Here is a 17,773-nt window from a genome sequence, read left to right on the forward strand (position 1 = left end):
TCACAACCTCATCAGCTCTGCTCGATTTTTGACTGATGAGGGTGTTGACCATTTCAATATGTTATTTCATTATTTGAAAGCGACTTATTAAATATAATTGATAATTTATAAAATGCACCATTTTAAAAAAAACGTAGTAAGAAAAAAGCCCAAATAACTCTAGAAATTGCTTTTGTAATTGAAATGCAGATTTAGATTACCTAATTAGACAGTGAAACGGCAAATTATCCAAATTTTGAAAATTGAATTACTAAGACCAGAATCTGATATCTTTTTCTCTGTCCCCATTGATTTTCCTTGTCTTATTTTCTACTCTTTGATTTCTTGTTAGGTAACAGCTACGGGAATACAGTTTGGTTCCGTAGGTTTGGAACGAAATTATTACGTACGCAAGGTAAACAAAGAAGAATCTTTTGGCCTATTTGATGATCATAAAAGCATAAAACATTTAACAGTTTAACTGCCGACACCAATTCACCCACAGACCACAACACTTCACCAAACCAGAAAAGAAGACACAGATCCAATCAACCCTTGAAAGTTGAAACCCATCTCCTCTTCTCTTTATAGCAACATCTAAAGGTGAGGAAACCCAGACAACTCAATAACACGGGTCAGTTTCGATCTCTCCTTTCTCAACATTGTTATCCTGTATGTTCGCTTTTTTTTATCGAAATTTGCATTTGTAGTTATGGGCATTAATTTGTTTTTAATAAAGTTTGCCCAGATTTGAGTATGACTTTGCTTTATATTTAAGTACAAGCAAGGTTTTTCTGGAACAGTGTTTGCGTATTGTACTATTCGAGTTTGAGTTTCTTGGATCTGAGTACTTTTTATCTGTTGTTTTATGTAGCTACTTTTGAGGTGGTAACACTGGAATTTCTGGAACAACGGTTCTTCAGGCGGTCCGGGTTGGGCTGAGCCCTTGTTATTTTTCGTTGAGATTTGTTAGTTCTGAGGTTTAAAGCACTACTTTGGTATTAGCTTTTCAAAAAAACACTTGAGAAAATAAAATATTGGCGAAGGCATTATGTGGTGTAGAGTTTAGCATTTAAATGGCTGGGAAACAATGCGGTGAAGGCAATGGTCGGTAGCAGTTTAGTAACTGAAAGAGTTGAGGACAGTGGAAGTGTCGATTTATTAACGCGTGAAGATAAGAGTGTAAGAATTAGCCGGGAACCTTCCTTCTCGGGCTGGTTTGATGAGGATGGAATCCCACTTCCAGCTCGATTGAGAAATGATGAAGTAAATGAAGAAGACTTTGTTTTCAGGTTGCATTTGGTTCAGCCACAGGGATCAGAGAATGGAGTTTTAGACAGAGAGGGCTCTAATAATTGTCGGCACAGGATGGAGCACGGTGGAGATACTGATGGTGCTTCCACCAATGGTTTGAGAAAGCAAAATGAGAGTTATGTGCCTTTGGACATTGAAAATAGCCATGATATAGATAAGACATATACAAGTAGCACCAGCAGTTATAATCGAGTTGATTACAATAGTCCATTTAGGAGAAATGAGGAGAACCCTATTTCAGTTTCTGATGTGCTGAAGACGTTGGTTCTTATACTGGTCTGGTACACGTTTAGTACATTCTTGACACTGTAAGTGCTTTGTTCTTAGTTGTTCTGTTTTCTTTTTACATGGATTCTCTTGAATTATTGCTTCTTAAAAATTATGGTTCTTACTTACTCTTTGTTGATTTGTTGGTTTTGCTTGGAGCAGGTATAATAAAACTTTATTAGGGGATGACATGGGAAAATTCCCTGCCCCACTATTGATGAATACTATCCACTTTGCCATGCAAGCTGTGTTGTCAATGGGCATTACATGGTTTTGGTCTGACAGATTTCATTCCTCTGTTATGTCATGGAAGGATTATTTTGTGAGAGGTAGGAGGAAATTCTGTAGCTCACATTAGTTCTTAAACATCTTCACATATGTAGTCAATATTCAAATAGTTACTTGTATGTTTCATGGGGCTTTCTTTTCATTCAAGTAATAGCCATATTAATTATAACTTTACTGATTATTTGTGACTGAGTTTTGTCTATTTGTTTCGAAAATGGAAAACTAGTTAAGTTCTCATATATTTTAGATGTTTAAGTTTGTGTTAGAAAACATAGATTTACAAGCTATTTGATTGTTATTTTGATTTTTCATTCTTCTCCTTGGTATCGAAGATCAGCAGCTAGTCAGGGAAAAAAATAAGGATAGAGGGTCAACTAGTTATTTTCACAAGACAAAAATAAAAAATCCTTTTAAATATACAAAAGTGAATTCCAATATATTCTCTGTTCGTTTGTTGTGTTTGTGCTGAGATTATTAGGAGTGATTGTTTGTTTGTTTTCATAATACTGAAAGATTCGACATATATCAGCTTATGCAATTATCTAATCCTCCATTCTGTCCATGTACCATGAAATATTAAATTGAGTTACTTAGGATAGGAGTCTGCATCTAAAGGGTTCGGTTTATGTTCTTTTGGCTAGCAGGAGCAAGCTGCTTTTCCATCTCTAAGCTATTGCTTGTTTCATGTAATTCTGTATCTTCTGAACCAAATGGGGTGGGTTGGGGGATGGATTTGACATGGAGAAGTTTTCCTTTGGAACCGAGACCAACAACTCCATGTATGAGCAAATGGAATGTTGTGTTAATAGTGGAATTATGCTTCGTACTGCTCATAAAAGCATGCCGTATAAATTGATCAAAATTTAGGACCTTGGTTTAGTACTTGAGTCAAATCGAAGAGCATGATGAAAGCTGGTTGTATAGATACTGAAGATTTCAGATGTAGTTTCTTCCTTAAAAGGTTTGGGTGCAGTTTCTTCCTTAAGAGGCTGAAGTTTTTCTGTTGCTTCATTTTGGATGCAGTTTCTTCCTTCATAGGCTGAAGTTTTTCTTTGTTCCTGCATCTGTTATCTGTTTATGCATCTGGGTGTTACTCATGTTCTCCAAATGATTAGTTGAGTGCAATCCCTAAAACTGGAAGCAACCTCTAGAAAAAAGTTCATAGGAGAAACAGTATGTATCGATTTTTGTCTAGTCCTTACTTAGCGGTATATAAATCAACCTACCTTGACCAGTCTTTACTCCAACTTTTGAGTTTATATATATTGACTCTTTTCTTTTTGACACTTCTGTATCAAGGGCCAGGGCCATCTAATTAGCTTAGGAAATGGTGTAAGTTCTTTTCCACTATGTCATTCCATTTTATTCTGCTTCAACCTTCCCTCTAAATTACCTTTAGGACTACTCCCACTATTTTCTGCTATGGTGTAGAATGTTTATAGGCCTACCTAGACAATTTTTCTTCATCCAAATTATGTTTGGCACAAAATTTTTGCCGCTTCTATTTGTCACCTGGGAGCTCAAGTATTTACTGAAGCATGATTTTTGTTTTTGTATCATTTCTCCTGTTTCATTGAGTTTGCTAGCATCATTGACTTCTCTGACAACTAATGCTACAGATGGCCTTTGCCTTTCACAGTTGTACCAACGGCTCTCAGCACTGCATTGGATGTAAATCTAAGCAATGCATCCCTGGTTTTCATCTCCGTCACTTTTGCCACTATGGTTAGTTCTTCTCTATCCATTATTTATGCATCACTGGAATCAAACTGCTTTAAAACTTTGAGGTTCTGGCGACTTGGCTTATGGTATCTGAGAATTTCAGCTGGCTGGTCTTAGTTAAAATTTGTTAACATGTATAGCTAATGAACAAATTGGCTAATAAAAATGAGGATGACCAAGACTTGAAGTCAATGAAGGTTGAGAGTTATATTCCAATGCTGAAGAATCCAACAAGAAATCTGATATGTTAAGCCGAAACTAATAGCTATCTTTCGGGTGTAATTCTTGAGTACTCATAAACAAGACTGAACAAATAGTGGATCTTGGACCTGGTATCCTCTAAGAGACAAAAACACTATTAACCCCATTGTCGAAAAGACGTGCTTTGGGTGTCTTATACAAATGGAACATAACTAATAAATGACTTTCAAATGCAAAGGAAGTACAGCCTCCACTTTTATATTAAAGTTAGTTTCCGATTAATTTGCTTTCAAGAACATACAGAATGATCTTTTGGCTTTTCCTGACTTAGTCTTCTAGATTGACATATGTTCCATTCCCCTGGGTCATTTATGTCACAAGAAAATTTAAGATAACTAAGTCCATTATATTTGTATTTGCAGTGTAAATCAGCGGCCCCAATATTTCTCCTTCTTTTTGCCTTTGCATTCAGGTATTTCTTCATGAACTGATCTGGTTGCTTTACATCACCTCCTCCTAGCGATAATCTTACCTTTCTGTACTGTGTGTGAAAAACACTTTCACTTCCTAAGAAGTTTATGAAGCTCAATAATCTTTTAGTCTATGTAAGGTAGATGAATTGAGGATTTTATTCAGATCAATCACGAATGTGTGGACAAACTTAATTTTTGAAAAGCTCATTTAGTGATTTTGACATATGGGTTCCAATCTGGTACTTATTGTTGCTGATAGCATTTTCTTGATGGCCATACTCAGACATGGTGACTTGCAAATTTCGGCAAAATAGACTACTGGGCTTTCTCAATTTCTTTTGCCTCATTCTCATCCTGAAATGGGAAATTTCAATTCCCATTAATATTTTCTGGTAAAAAATCCTTGTGAAGTTTTTATGAACTTGATACATTTTATCTCGGATAAAGATCATACTCTGCAGAATGTTTCTCATGTGACATGATCTCTGCATTATTTACGAGGTCCTTGTGCATATGATGTTTCATAGAGGATGTGAATGGTAAGGTGTTTCTACCATGCATATAAAAGAGAACTAGAAGTCTACAATATAACACCTGAAATTTAATGGCAAATGAAGATAGGTATTTCATTAGGTTGGAAAGGAAAAAGGAACTAGTACATGCATCAACGGTGTGTGGCACTAATTAGGCAAGGGAAGGCCAAATTTTACCAGGATTTTCCAAAACTTTTTGGTTCAGACTATAGGTGAAGCAAGGGGAAGAATAATTGTTGCCGTTCGGACAAACGGGGGCCGGGATAGGGTGACCTAGTCTGTTATAGTTGGGTAGTGCAGGAGCATAAAATGCTTATAGATTGATAAACAGCAGATGAGGGTGCATGGTCACTGAAGGACACACAGTGTTGGTTCATATTTAATTATGAGGAATATCTTGCCATTAACTAGTGACATGTGTAAAAATGCACTTTTTTCTGCAAATTTGTTATTGTTCAATGTATCATCATATTTCAATTTCTTTTATGTCACGTGTTATCCTAAAATCATTATCATGTGAAGTTTTTTCGTGTTCTTTCCTTTCATTTTTTGGCTGTATATCACATACATTCTTAGTTATTTGACCTGGCTTTTGACTCAACACATGTTCTTTTGAAGATTGGAGTCTCCAAGTGTTAAGCTTCTTGGCATTATCTTGGTCATTTCAGTTGGGATACTGTTAACAGGTATCATGTGTGTCATATTCATTCTTGTTGCTGAATTTATATGTCTTGGGGGGGAGATTCTGTCATGAATATCTTCCAAATTCAGGGACGGCCTTTGATATTGTCACCTGTCATTTTAAGTAATGATATTGATAAATAATCGAAGACTTTCTGTATATGTAATTGTTCATTTTCCAGGTTTCTTCCACCATGTTTTTTGATGAACAACAGCAAGTAGCTTAAGAAGCCAGCATTTTCAATGAGGCCTTACTTCCGCAGATGCCCATGTTTGAGTATTTAAGTGTGTTTTAAAAGACCATTGGTGTTTCTCCAGTGTTTCCAGCATAAATGCTCCATCAATATTCTAGACATCGGATGATGAACGTATTTAATAATTGTTACTTGAAAAGAATGACTTTATATTTTGTCCAAGCTAATAAACTTTATTATTCAAGATACTGCTTAAGCAAAATTTTGACTGACTTGATGCAAGTGCGAAAAGTCACTTTGTGGATTCCTGGGCACTTCTGTTGCTGATGCATGCTGAGTTTCTTCTGCAAAATTTCCTCTGGTTAAGGCTGAGCCTTATACATGTACAAATTAGAGTAGAAATGCAAATAGATAAATAGAATTAGCCTTATATCGTAATCTGACTTATCCAAATTGAAAAGAATAAGCAATGGAAAGACCTGAAATGATTTCTATTATTTTACCTTGTGAAGGGGAATGCTGTTCTAGATTCTGAATATATTGCTAACTATTAAAATCAAGACAAAGTCAGCTCAAAACAGTCTATCTTGATTATTGTGGTTCTAACCTTTTTAGCCTGTAATGCAGTTGCAAAGGAGACAGAGTTTGAGTTCTGGGGTTTCCTATTTGTTATGCTTGCTGCTGTCATGTCTGGGTTCCGCTGGACAATGACACAAATTCTTCTCCAGGTGTGAGCAATATTACGCTTGTGACTAGTCTTTATTTCTGGTTTCTGAACTTATTTTCCTTGTTTCTATTATAAATTATTCGTATATGCTCTCACATGTCTCTTTTCTTGGCTTGTTACATTACTGATTGGTCGTGCTGACATGAAAACTGCCATTGAAGAAAGAAGCCTATGGTGAGTGTTATCGTTAAGCTCCTGCTTTCAACATGAAAATTTTAGCTTATATGTGCATATGTTTACTTCTCTTTGCTATTTTGGGAATATTTACTTATGAAGTTCTCATTTTTAACCAATATATTTATGTTTGTTGAAATTAAAGCACTTTGAGTTTTCAATTTCCCAACTTATCTCAATTAAACACAACTGTATCTTTTAGGACAGAATATAGACCTCTTCTTCCACTCTGCCCAAAGGGCTAATTCCATAGTTAAATTGTGAGCTTCTTATGGCAGATTCAAATAGTTATGAAGCTTAAGTAGTTTGCATACATCTTATTCACATTCCTTGTGATTGAATGCTGGCAGTTCATGATTCTGACAGGTGTATCGAGGAGCCTATTTATGATTTAAATAGAATTTAATCAGTCTGTTAAATTTATTTAACAAGGATGCTCTTTGTCTTAGAAAATCTGTATGATTTTTTTCAACACTTAGTGAAGACTAAGCCATATACAATTCTAGCTAAGGTCTATACTTGATCCTTAATTTTTGCATTACATTTATTGATAGTTTATTATTCAACTGAATTGTTTCCAACATCGAGGCTTGAAATTGTCCTAGCTGCTTTATCTGTCTGTTAATGACACCTTTTGTCTTCTGCAACATTTTTAATTGTAAAATTAGTTCGGTCTAGTTTGCTCTTTGCTGTTGTCCTGCATTTTTCATGTTCAACTGGACCTAGAAACTAAGGCTTATGTTGAAAATTGGCTTCTATCCAGATTTTGTTTGTACATGTGAGGAGGGCCATTTACATAATTTCAGTTTGTCTCCCAAAATCCACCCCTGAAGTCGTCAGGAGAAAGTAATATGACTCAGATTTTTGCACGTCCAGGGACTATAAATGTGGTCTTACAGATCAAAGTATTTTATGGATGAAAGATGTTTTTTTGATGGACTACACTCTTGTTTTCATAATTAAATAGAATTATTAATTGGTAAGTCGATTCCATTTAACAAGGATGCAATTCTGTTTAGTAAGCTATACTGCATTCATTTTTCAACATTTAGTGATGTCTAAGCTACTTACAAATTCTGAGGTCTAATTTGATGCTCGGTTAAGAGCTCTGTTACATTATTGATAGTTTATCTATGAAGTTAATTGTTGTCAGTTGTTTCATTTTGTTGACCTTTTTTATCATGTCTAATCACTGACACTTTTTGTCCTTTTCAAGGTCTTAAAAATCCACTTGTTTTGATGAGCTACGTGACCCCCATTATGGCAATTGCAACTGCTCTATTTTCTCTTATGTTGGACCCATGGCATGAGTTCAGGACGAGTACTTATTTTAACAGCTCATGGAATATATTGAGAAGTTGTTTGCTGATGTTGTTTGGTGGAACACTTGCTTTCTTCATGGTAAGAGATTCTGGATTCAATATTTCGAATATGGTGCTTGCGATACATGGTAGTTTTGTTTTTCAGTAACTTTCTTTTCTTAATCTGGAAAAATCAATGGACTACTCCAGTCATGTCAGTAGACTCTAAAAAACTCAATAAAGCCTATTGTCTCATTTCTGCTGCATAACTCCTCTTTTCCATGCCGCTTCATTGTCTCTAAAGTTAAAGGACAAAGAGCCAGTTGAAAACCATCTTTAAATTTCAATTGATCATGTTTTGCACTCCGAAGTTTGAATTCCTTGCTTCTGAGAAAAGCTTGACTTTGGTCATGTTGCAGGTATTAACAGAATATATTCTTGTGTCAGTTACTAGTGCAGTAACAGTAACGATTGCCGGGGTTGTGAAGGAAGCTGTAACTATATTGGTATATAAGACTACTCTTTTATTTTGCTTATATATTTGCTACATTTTGCTGAAAAACTGTTAGTTTGATACGTTGGTTTGTTTGCTGATTTGCATGGCTAAGTGTTTTTCCACATAGTTGAGGGGATAATCGTCAGTGAATCAGTTATATAAGTGGAGCAATTTACTCCACATTATAAAGTTGAAATTATCAACTTGGATATTTTTCGAAGTCAAGTATGGATGATTCTATGCCTTTATAACAGTTCTTGGGGCCGAATTAAACGCTGAAGGCAGCTCGTTTCATCCAAGTTAAAAAATTTATTCATCACATTTTAAGGAGTAGAAACGTGATCAGATTTAATTTGCTGTACTGGTAATATCTTTTTATGGATTAAAAGTGGGAATCAAACATCATAACATTGGCTATCTTGGACAAATTAGAGATCCTTAATCTGATGGAATTTAATTAGGTGCAGTCTCAGTTTTGGTTGATTAAGATGGAGATGTCTCATGAGATAGGTTTTCAGTATGGAATTGACAACGAATAACTCTATCGGGGGTCCTCTGATATCCTGGAGTTTAGTCTCATGAAAAACGCAAGAGTCATCTTGTCGCTCAACTGTGCTAATCTCTGCTATCTTTGAAATTTTGTGCAGAACTACTTTTGTTTTTGACGTATGATATCTTTTCAGGTGGCTGTATTTTATTTCCATGATGAGTTCACATGGATGAAAGGGGTTGGCCTTTTAACGATAATGGTTGGTGTCAGTTTGTTTAACTGGTACAAGTAAGTCATCAGCTGCATGCCATTCACCAAAACGTTACATTGTTATGTTTCTATTTCCTATTCTCGTGAATAAAGTCAAACTGGGTCAATTAAGTATACCCATGCACATTTATTATTAGTGATTTATTTTTGCTAGTTTTTTTCAAATATATGCGTATCGTCGCTTGCCCGACTGTTGGTTGATCCATGCAAGTCATTTTCCCATTAATGGAAAAGAAACGTTTATTTATTTACTTATCAAGACATCCTTGATCAATAGCTGAAAGGTAGGACTTAAGGCAATAGTGAAGAAGCTTTCTTGCCAACTTTGGGCTGAGCTGAAAGATATGACCTGTGGTGATATTTAAGAACCTCTTTTTTGGCTGTTATCCATTGTATAGCTTTTGCAGTTTAGATTGCAACGAAGACTCTGTTTTGACATTCCGGTGAATATGTTGCTAGTTACCACTTGGTTTTCATGAAAATTTGCGAATAGGTTGTAGAAACTTTCGTTTTTGTGATGATAGCGATAAAATGTTGGATAAAATCAAGAAGTAATACAACCAGAAGCCCTTTACCTAATAGCTCGAATTTCATTCTTCTGTCTGTCAGGTACCAGAAGTTACACAATGGCGAGACAACTGCTGGGTCACCAACAGATGGTACAGCTTCAAAGTATGTTATTCTTGACGAAATGGACGAGGAAGAAGAGGATCCTGAAAGCTCAACTATGCATTTGAACTAATAAACTCGGGTAAGCATATTACCTATTGGTATGAATGCCACCGACTCTTTTAAGCTATTTCCCGACACTTGGCAGCTGCCATTTGTTAACATTTCTTGAGGATTTTGTGCTCCAAATATTTACATTGACGAGGCCGGTGTTGTCTTTCATCTGACAGATGGTATGAACTTGCCCTTGCTTGCTTCTGTAAATGTCGACGTTGTCTAATGGGCCATGTATCGTTGGCTCGATTTTGTAAAAGACATGGGATATTGAGTGCCGGAGTTTGTAACTACTTCACAGATTTTGGTGAAAGATTTATAAGCATTTGGTCCCAAATGGTTTCTTGTATCAACATTGTTCACAAGGTGGTGTAGATTTAAAGAATTTGTTGACATCAATTTAAAATAGGAGACCCCAACTGCTTTTGGGAGTTATAAGTCAAAATTTTTCCTTCACGTTCAGTTGAGTGTATATTCAGATTCTGGAGAATATTCAACTTCCTTGTATTCATAATTTCTACTTCCCTTCTTTAATAAATGATCTCTAATTGGCATTTGTCCATTATTATCCTGTCCATCTTTTCTTTTCTTTTTTTTTTTTTTGAAAAGAAAATTATGGAGCAAATATATTACCGAATTCAGGCTTGGAGGGTGTTCTGCTAAATTTATTTAAAATATCTCAAAAGTTGATACATTTTTATAAAATATTTTTAAAATTTATAAGATGTTGGATTTTATTTTAATTAATATATTTTAATATTTAAATAAAATAAAATTATAAAACTTATATAATAAACTCTTTGGTTATTTCTCTTGGGGTGAAGCTTAAATTGTGTCTATTGGTCAGTTGTGGTTTCCGTTTCCACTGTTATAATCAATAGAAGCAAAGAATCTGCTCTCTTCTATTTTCACTCTTGGTTTAGTATATTAATAGGTAAATTATAATCGGCTCTTTGGAAATTTGATATAATTATAAATATTTTTTTATTATTTAAAAAATAACGATATCTTTTGGAATTAATTGTGGTCTAACAAATACTTACTTATTATAAATTGTCACGAGAGGATATTTATTAGACGATTATTAATTTTAAAAGAATATTTATAATTTTTTAAACAATAAAGAAGTATCTGTAATGATAACTGTTGAAATTTTTCCTATATTGATATTTTGATTTTCTCCATTTGACTACACCATATAGTTGTTATATTAGAACACTATTTTAACCTTAAATATATTTTCGTAAAAAATTGTTACAAAAATCACTCTACATTTGAATAACTTTTAATATCTCAATAATTCTTAGACTATTATTATTTATTTATTACTAAAAATTTAGTATTAGAAGAATAACGACACAATTATGCTTGCTAAAGGTGAACACCATGCAACCACGATTTAATTCTTCTATTACATTAATGTTTTTTTTTTTTGTTCCTTAATGTACGTAAATCTAACAATTAAGTTATCCATCAAAATAGTCGAGACGATGTGGTTCAGATGGCACAAAAAGACCTCAACCCATACTTGTTGATTAAGGCCGAGAAGGGTGTGGATATATTTTGTGTGGAGGAGGAGCATATATTGAAGTCAATTAAGACAGCTCAAAATAGGTTGTGGTGAAGAAAACACAGCAGAAGGAGAAGAAATGTCCATGAAAGACTTTTCTTTCTTACCTGCCCTGCAGCAATCTACATATATACTGATTGATGGCTCTAATCTTTGCACTCAGCTCTTCTCAGTTCTCAATCTCTGATAATATACAGCCCCACATTTCACATAGAACACGCACTGTGAAAGCATATTGTAATGGACTTACTGCTCAGCGCAGTGGCACTTTCTTGTACTGTTGTGCTAACAATATACGCATGGAAAATCTTGAATTGGGTGTGGTTTGTGCCGAGGAAGCTGGAGAAATCCCTCAGACAACAAGGTTTTGTCGGAAACCCCTACAGATTTTTGCTTGGGGATGTGATGGAAATGACGGGGATGGCGAAAAAAGCCTACTCCAAGCCCATCGATTTCTCGGATGATTTTGTGCCTAGGATTGCTCCCTTTTTCCTTAAAATTGTTAATAACTATGGTATGTTTGTCTTTCTTTTTAATACTCAGATTTTATGAGTATTTCTTTTATTTTCTTGGTATATATAAATTTGGGTGCCTTCAGTTGCATTATATTTTTTCAAATGTTAATCTTATGTGTATATATGTTTCTTTTATAATGTCTCGTTGTGGGCTCTCCTACAATAATAGAATGATCCATTAGGTATTTGTTACACGATTTTTAATTTTAAAAGGTTATTTATAATTTTTCAAAGATTGCGTAGGTATTTATAATTATAGTAAATCTCAAGAAAATCCTTCATTATTTACTCGGTAAAGTATCATATGTGATATAGAATATCATTTTATGATAGAAACGTTAGACATTATATAAATATGATTAGAGAGGGTAAAATTGCAAAGTTGGTCCCATAGAAGGATCATTTCAATTTGGCTCCCAGTTAAAATTTGAACCACTAGTCCAAAAAGATAGCACATCCGGCCCTTTTTGGCACTCCGCTGTTATAAACTAATGGAAAAACCTATGTGGTATTTATTTAGCTGTTAGCTGGTGATTTTTGAAAGGATTTGAAAAGATTTTCGAGAGAATTTAGGTCGTTGGAACTTTTTTTTAATGCTAGGACGGTTGGGTATTTATTGCATGCGTGTGATCAAGCTCATGTGTTGATTTTTGAATCATCAACTAACGACTAAAGGCGGAGTGAATAAATGACCAAATTTGCTATAACTTTGGACCAATAGTAACAATTCTTAATGGAACTTGCGACAAAAAAATAAAATTCCAAATATGATATCAAAATTGAAATAACCCAATCTTATAGGATCAATATTATAATTTTGCCAATTAGAGAGTGAGGCATATATCCTGCGATGTAGAACTCCAAAATATTGTGGGGAGAGTAAATATGGACGACGAATGCACTAAAACAGGCACGTCAACACAAAAACTGCAACATGCAAAGTTAGGTCGGACATAGGTATTATATAAGTTTTATGTACAACATAAGTATACACATTTCAATTGGGATAAATGCAAATTACCTCCCTTAAAAAAAATAAAAGGGCAAAGAGCCTCCCTAACCTTTTAATAAAGAAAGATATTATCCCCCTCCGCTAGGCAGTGTAGCTCACTCGCCCATTTTGCGACTGATTTAGCTATTTTGGTGTGTAACTGATCACTTTAACCCTAATTACTAAATATAAAAGCTAAAAAACATTATCACTGTCTCTTTCTTTATATTGCAGCACGCTTCTCTCTTTGCCATTTTATTTTTTTTAGGGTTTTTTTTTTCACTTTTCCAATATTTCAGTGGGTAATTTGCATTTACCCCCATTTTAATTATAGAAATCTATATACAATTTCCCTGATTCATGGATGGATTCTTGAGAGAGTAAAGCTATATATCAGCTTTAGACTTGTATGATTCCTATATTTTGAATAAATAACTGAAGAAGCAGATTTGATTAATTTGGAGCTTTTTCAGGTCAGAATTGTTATGTATGGCTTGGGCCTCGCCCTGCAGTACTCATCTCGGACACTGAGAATGTAAGAGAGATTCTGTCAAAGACTAACGTTTTTCAGAAGCCTTACAATCCGATAGGGCAGATGCTGGCTCGAGGAATATTAAGCTATGAAACTGATAAATGGGCCAAGCACAGAAGGCTCCTCAATCCTGCTTTTCACATACAGAAAGTAAAGGTAAACTTTTGCACTTTGCTCTATTTTGCTTCATCTAATTTCAGCTAATGATTTGGTTTCAATTGTTTTGCATTGGTCGCCTTTGTGCAAAAGGGAAAAAAAATAGGGCATCGTCGCGAGAAGGAACATGCTTTTTCATAATTATAATTACGATGTTTAAAAGTAAAAGGTTGTGAGAAATGTTAATTATTACGGCTGTATAATGGTTATTGTCATGCCCCCATTTGGCACCATCCTAAAATTCAGCTATGAACAACTAGCCGAAAAGGAATATCGAATTGATACACTTGAGTTATTTGACCAAAACATGTATGTTGTTATCTTAGGGATGTTTTATTGGTACTTTTATCATGTTTTACAAGTTTGCTAGTTAAATAGTTGATGGGTGGACGTCTATTACAATTTGTACCAAAACTCGAGGAAACTCATACATGCCATGAGTTGTGTAAGTGTTGTGTCTATATCATGTCGGATTTTTTTTTTCTTTCTTATTTAATGTTTTGAGTATGGTAAATATTGTGTCCAGCATGTGTCTGATATTGCATGATGCATTATATTTTTGCTGTTTGAGAGGATAAAGAAGAATAAGTGACAAAATGAAGTAGAATCATTGAGAACGAATTTTTCTTCATAAATTGATGAGTGCTCGTCTACTGTAATAATAAGATTTCTCCTAGTAATAGAACTTCTGCGATGTGTACGTAAGACGAGTCCAATATCTGAACAATGTAAAGCTTGTGACGAGCTGAGTTCTTGTTTCTGCATCTGCACACGCTTACCTTCGTTCATAGTTCCTGAAATTTGGCAGCAACAGAGTTTGACACTTTCTGCTTCACACAGCATATGATTCCGTCCTTCTATTTGAGTTCTTGCGACATGTTGAGCAAATGGGAAAAGATTGTACCAAGCGATGGATGGTGTGAGTTGGACGTGTGGCCGTATCTTCAGACCTTGACGAGTGATGCCATTTCGCGTACTGCATTCGGCAGTAGCTACGAAGAAGGAAGAAAGATATTTGAACTTCAGAAAGAACAAACCACGATCGTTGGAAAGTCGTTTATGTTGGCTCACATCCCTGGATGGAGGTATAACCATTTGTCCTCTTGGATCTCGTCATTGTTGATCATACATGTTCAAAGCGTGTTTGCAATAACTTAATTTAAGTGTTTATCAAAGATAAATTAGCGGAAAAGAACGTTTTCTATTTACACTTTATGCTACTCTAGAACTATTTAGCTTAAACTAAACTCATTTAAACTAAAACGCTGTAAGTTTCTCTCCACCAACTTCATTAGTAAAATTACAGAAAAAATTATATTTATGTCCCATAAATTAACCTCATTTGTGATGGTTTTTGAAATCACCTGCATATTACATCCCATAAATCCAAAATTGTTGCAATTTTTGTCCCCTCAAGACTTAACAAAGCTCGTGCAGTGCACGAATTGTTTCCATAAAAAATTTAACGGCATTAAATCTTTGGACTAAATTACAAATTTTTTGAACTTATTGGTTTAATATGTTGAATAAAAAATAATGGGACCAAAATTACCAAAAAGGTTAACTTGTGTGACCAAATACTCCAACTTCAGTTTTTGTTTTTTTCATATGTTTTCCTAAAATTATTTTCAAACACTCCCAATTTTTACACTAGCGATACTTACAATGTTCTCTGCAATTTATTCTCACCAAAAACAGGAGCTACTCCAAACACCACCCTCAAGGGTTTTTTGCCTCAGCTTGTTTACATTACTTCTGCAGGTTTTTGCCCACAAAAGCTAACACAAGGATGAAGCACATTGGGAAGGAAGTCGACTCGCGGGTGCTTGGCATAATCGATAAAAGAATGAAGGCAATAGAAGCAGGGGAAGCTAGCAGGGATGACTTGTTGGATATACTGCTACAATCAAATCTCAAGGAAATACAGCAGCATGGAAATAAATTTGGAATGAGCTTGCAGGAAGTTGTTGAAGAGTGCAAGCTCTTTTACTTTGCTGGGCAGGAGACGACATCGAACGTGCTAGTGTGGACGATGATTCTGTTGAGCAAGCATACAGATTGGCAGGCTCGCGCTAGAGATGAGGTGCTGCATGTTATTGGAAGTAGACAACCGGATTTTCAAGATTTAGATCGCCTGAAAATTGTAAGTATTGCTCGCATCTTAAGTTTTAAGTATATTTTGCATATTCTTGAAACTTAGAGGCTAAATTTATTTAGAAAGATCTTCAAAATATTTTTAAAACTTAGCAGACGTCAAATCTTATTCATAAATAAAATTTTCAAGCGTTTGCATAAAATGAACAATGGAGTTTATAAGATGGGCTAAATTGCATTTACTGGCCCGTATATTAGGGGGGTAGCATTTCAGGGACTGTAGTTAAGGGTGCAGCAAATAACATTCCAGAATTAAATTTTTTTTGGCAATTTAATGACTCCGGCAATCGAATTTTGTAAATTCGCCGGAAACTGCTTACCTGGACACAAATTAGGGTTTCAATTTGGGGCTTTTGCTGATGTGGCCGGGCGTTAAAAAATTATTGCCAACTAAGCTAAAAAATATTGCCAACTACGCTAAAAAATTATTTCCAATTTGGGGCTTCATCATCTTCATTATCACCGTCATCATCTTCATCGTCACCATCATCATCTTCGTCTCTCTCTCTCTCTCTCTCCTCCCTTTCTCTCTTTACATTTCTTAGTTCTTGTTCTTCTTTCTCCAAAAAATCATGAAATTTTCTCATGAAATGCAACTCCTCTGATCTCCTTTTCACATATTTTGGAACCCCAACTTGCCTCTCTCTCTCTCTCTCTCTCTCTCTCTCTCAGCATATACATACAGCCCTTGTATCTATTCCCACAACCCACCTTCTTCCTCAATTTTTGTGTGCGGGTTCTTGTTCTTGGGTTTAAGTGTATAGATATATACACATATGCCGTTTTCTCAGTCGACTCAACTTCCTGCGACGATGAAGCCGACCGCCGCAACACGGGCACACGCCTTTATGGTGTTGACTGGGGCTCTGTCGACCTCTCCATCGTCGACACAGAGAACGAGGAGTCTCAGCAAAAGCTGGAAGATGATTTCGACACCTTCACCACTACGAAGGCATCCGATCTGGGGCAGTCGCTTGTGATTGCCAAATCCCCTTCAAAATCCACATCGTGAAGGATCGGGATATGAAGGAGTAGCATTTTGTTTTTGTTTTTGTTTTCTTTTTCTTTTTGTTTTATGTTCTTTTCCACATCAACGAGGGACTTGGCAATTTTATCCTACACCACAGCCACGTCGGCAGCTTAGTAGGCACTAATTTATAACCTCACGGTCACATCAGCAAAAATCCCAAATTTGAACCCTAATTTGTGTCCAGGTAAGCAGTTTCCGGCGCATTTGAAAAATTCGGTTCTGGGGCAGTCGCTTGTGATTGCCAAATCCCCTTCAAAATCCACATCGTGAAGGATCGGGATATGAAGGAGTAGCATTTTGTTTTTGTTTTTGTTTTCTTTTTCTTTTTGTTTTATGTTCTTTTCCACATCAACGAGGGACTTGGCAATTTTATCCTACACCACAGCCACGTCGGCAGCTTAGTAGGCACTAATTTATAACCTCACGGTCACATCAGCAAAAATCCCAAATTTGAACCCTAATTTGTGTCCAGGTAAGCAGTTTCCGGCGCATTTGAAAAATTCGGTTGCCGGAGTCCTTAAATTGCCAAAAAAAATTTAATTCTGGGATGTTATTTGCTACACCCTTAATTACAGTCCTTGAAATGCTACCCCCAATATACGGGGCAGTAAATACAATTTAGCCATATAAGATGTTAGTAAATTCTTACATTTCTAAAAAGAGTTTATAAGTACGTAATATCTTATTTTTTAATTTTATAATGTCGCTACTTTTAATAAGCTTGCAATATCTTTATAACCTCACTGAAACACCCTCTTGGGCCACTTCTGAGCCTTCTGATATATATCCTGCATGCAGGTAACGATGATTCTTCACGAGGTCCTAAGATTATATCCACCAGCGTTCATGCTTAGTCGAGCTGTTCACAAGGAAACGAGACTGGGCAAGATAACGTTACCGGCCGGAGTGCAAGTCATGCTGCCGGCAATCCTACTGCACCACGACAGCAAAATATGGGGCGACGATGCAAAGGAGTTCAACCCCGAGCGGTT

General features: G+C 35.6%; 1 protein-coding gene and 1 pseudogene across 3 annotated transcripts; both read left to right on the forward strand.

Annotated features, from left to right (window-relative positions):
• LOC105165597 (probable sugar phosphate/phosphate translocator At1g06470) lies at window positions 290-10,347 on the forward strand. 3 transcript variants are annotated; one of them, XM_011084662.2, is made up of 13 exons: window positions 290-651; window positions 854-1,601; window positions 1,723-1,889; window positions 3,488-3,573; window positions 4,194-4,243; window positions 5,396-5,463; window positions 6,280-6,380; window positions 6,541-6,553; window positions 7,770-7,954; window positions 8,274-8,360; window positions 9,034-9,128; window positions 9,720-9,861; window positions 10,010-10,347. In XM_011084662.2, the coding sequence occupies exons 2-12, from the start codon at window positions 1,084-1,086 to the stop codon at window positions 9,850-9,852; spliced, it is 1,503 nt and encodes a 500-aa protein (XP_011082964.1). In that variant the 5' UTR covers window positions 290-651; window positions 854-1,083; the 3' UTR covers window positions 9,853-9,861; window positions 10,010-10,347. The 3 variants fall into 3 exon arrangements, with proteins under 3 accessions (XP_011082964.1, XP_011082963.1, XP_020550475.1); XM_011084661.2 differs by having other exon boundaries at window positions 290-613; XM_020694816.1 differs by having other exon boundaries at window positions 290-582.
• Window positions 11,410-17,773, forward strand: part of LOC105165598 — a 6,879-nt pseudogene continuing 515 nt past the window's right edge.

This window comes from Sesamum indicum, linkage group LG6, assembly GCF_000512975.1.
Source record: "Sesamum indicum cultivar Zhongzhi No. 13 linkage group LG6, S_indicum_v1.0, whole genome shotgun sequence".
Classification (NCBI taxonomy): domain Eukaryota; kingdom Viridiplantae; phylum Streptophyta; class Magnoliopsida; order Lamiales; family Pedaliaceae; genus Sesamum; species Sesamum indicum.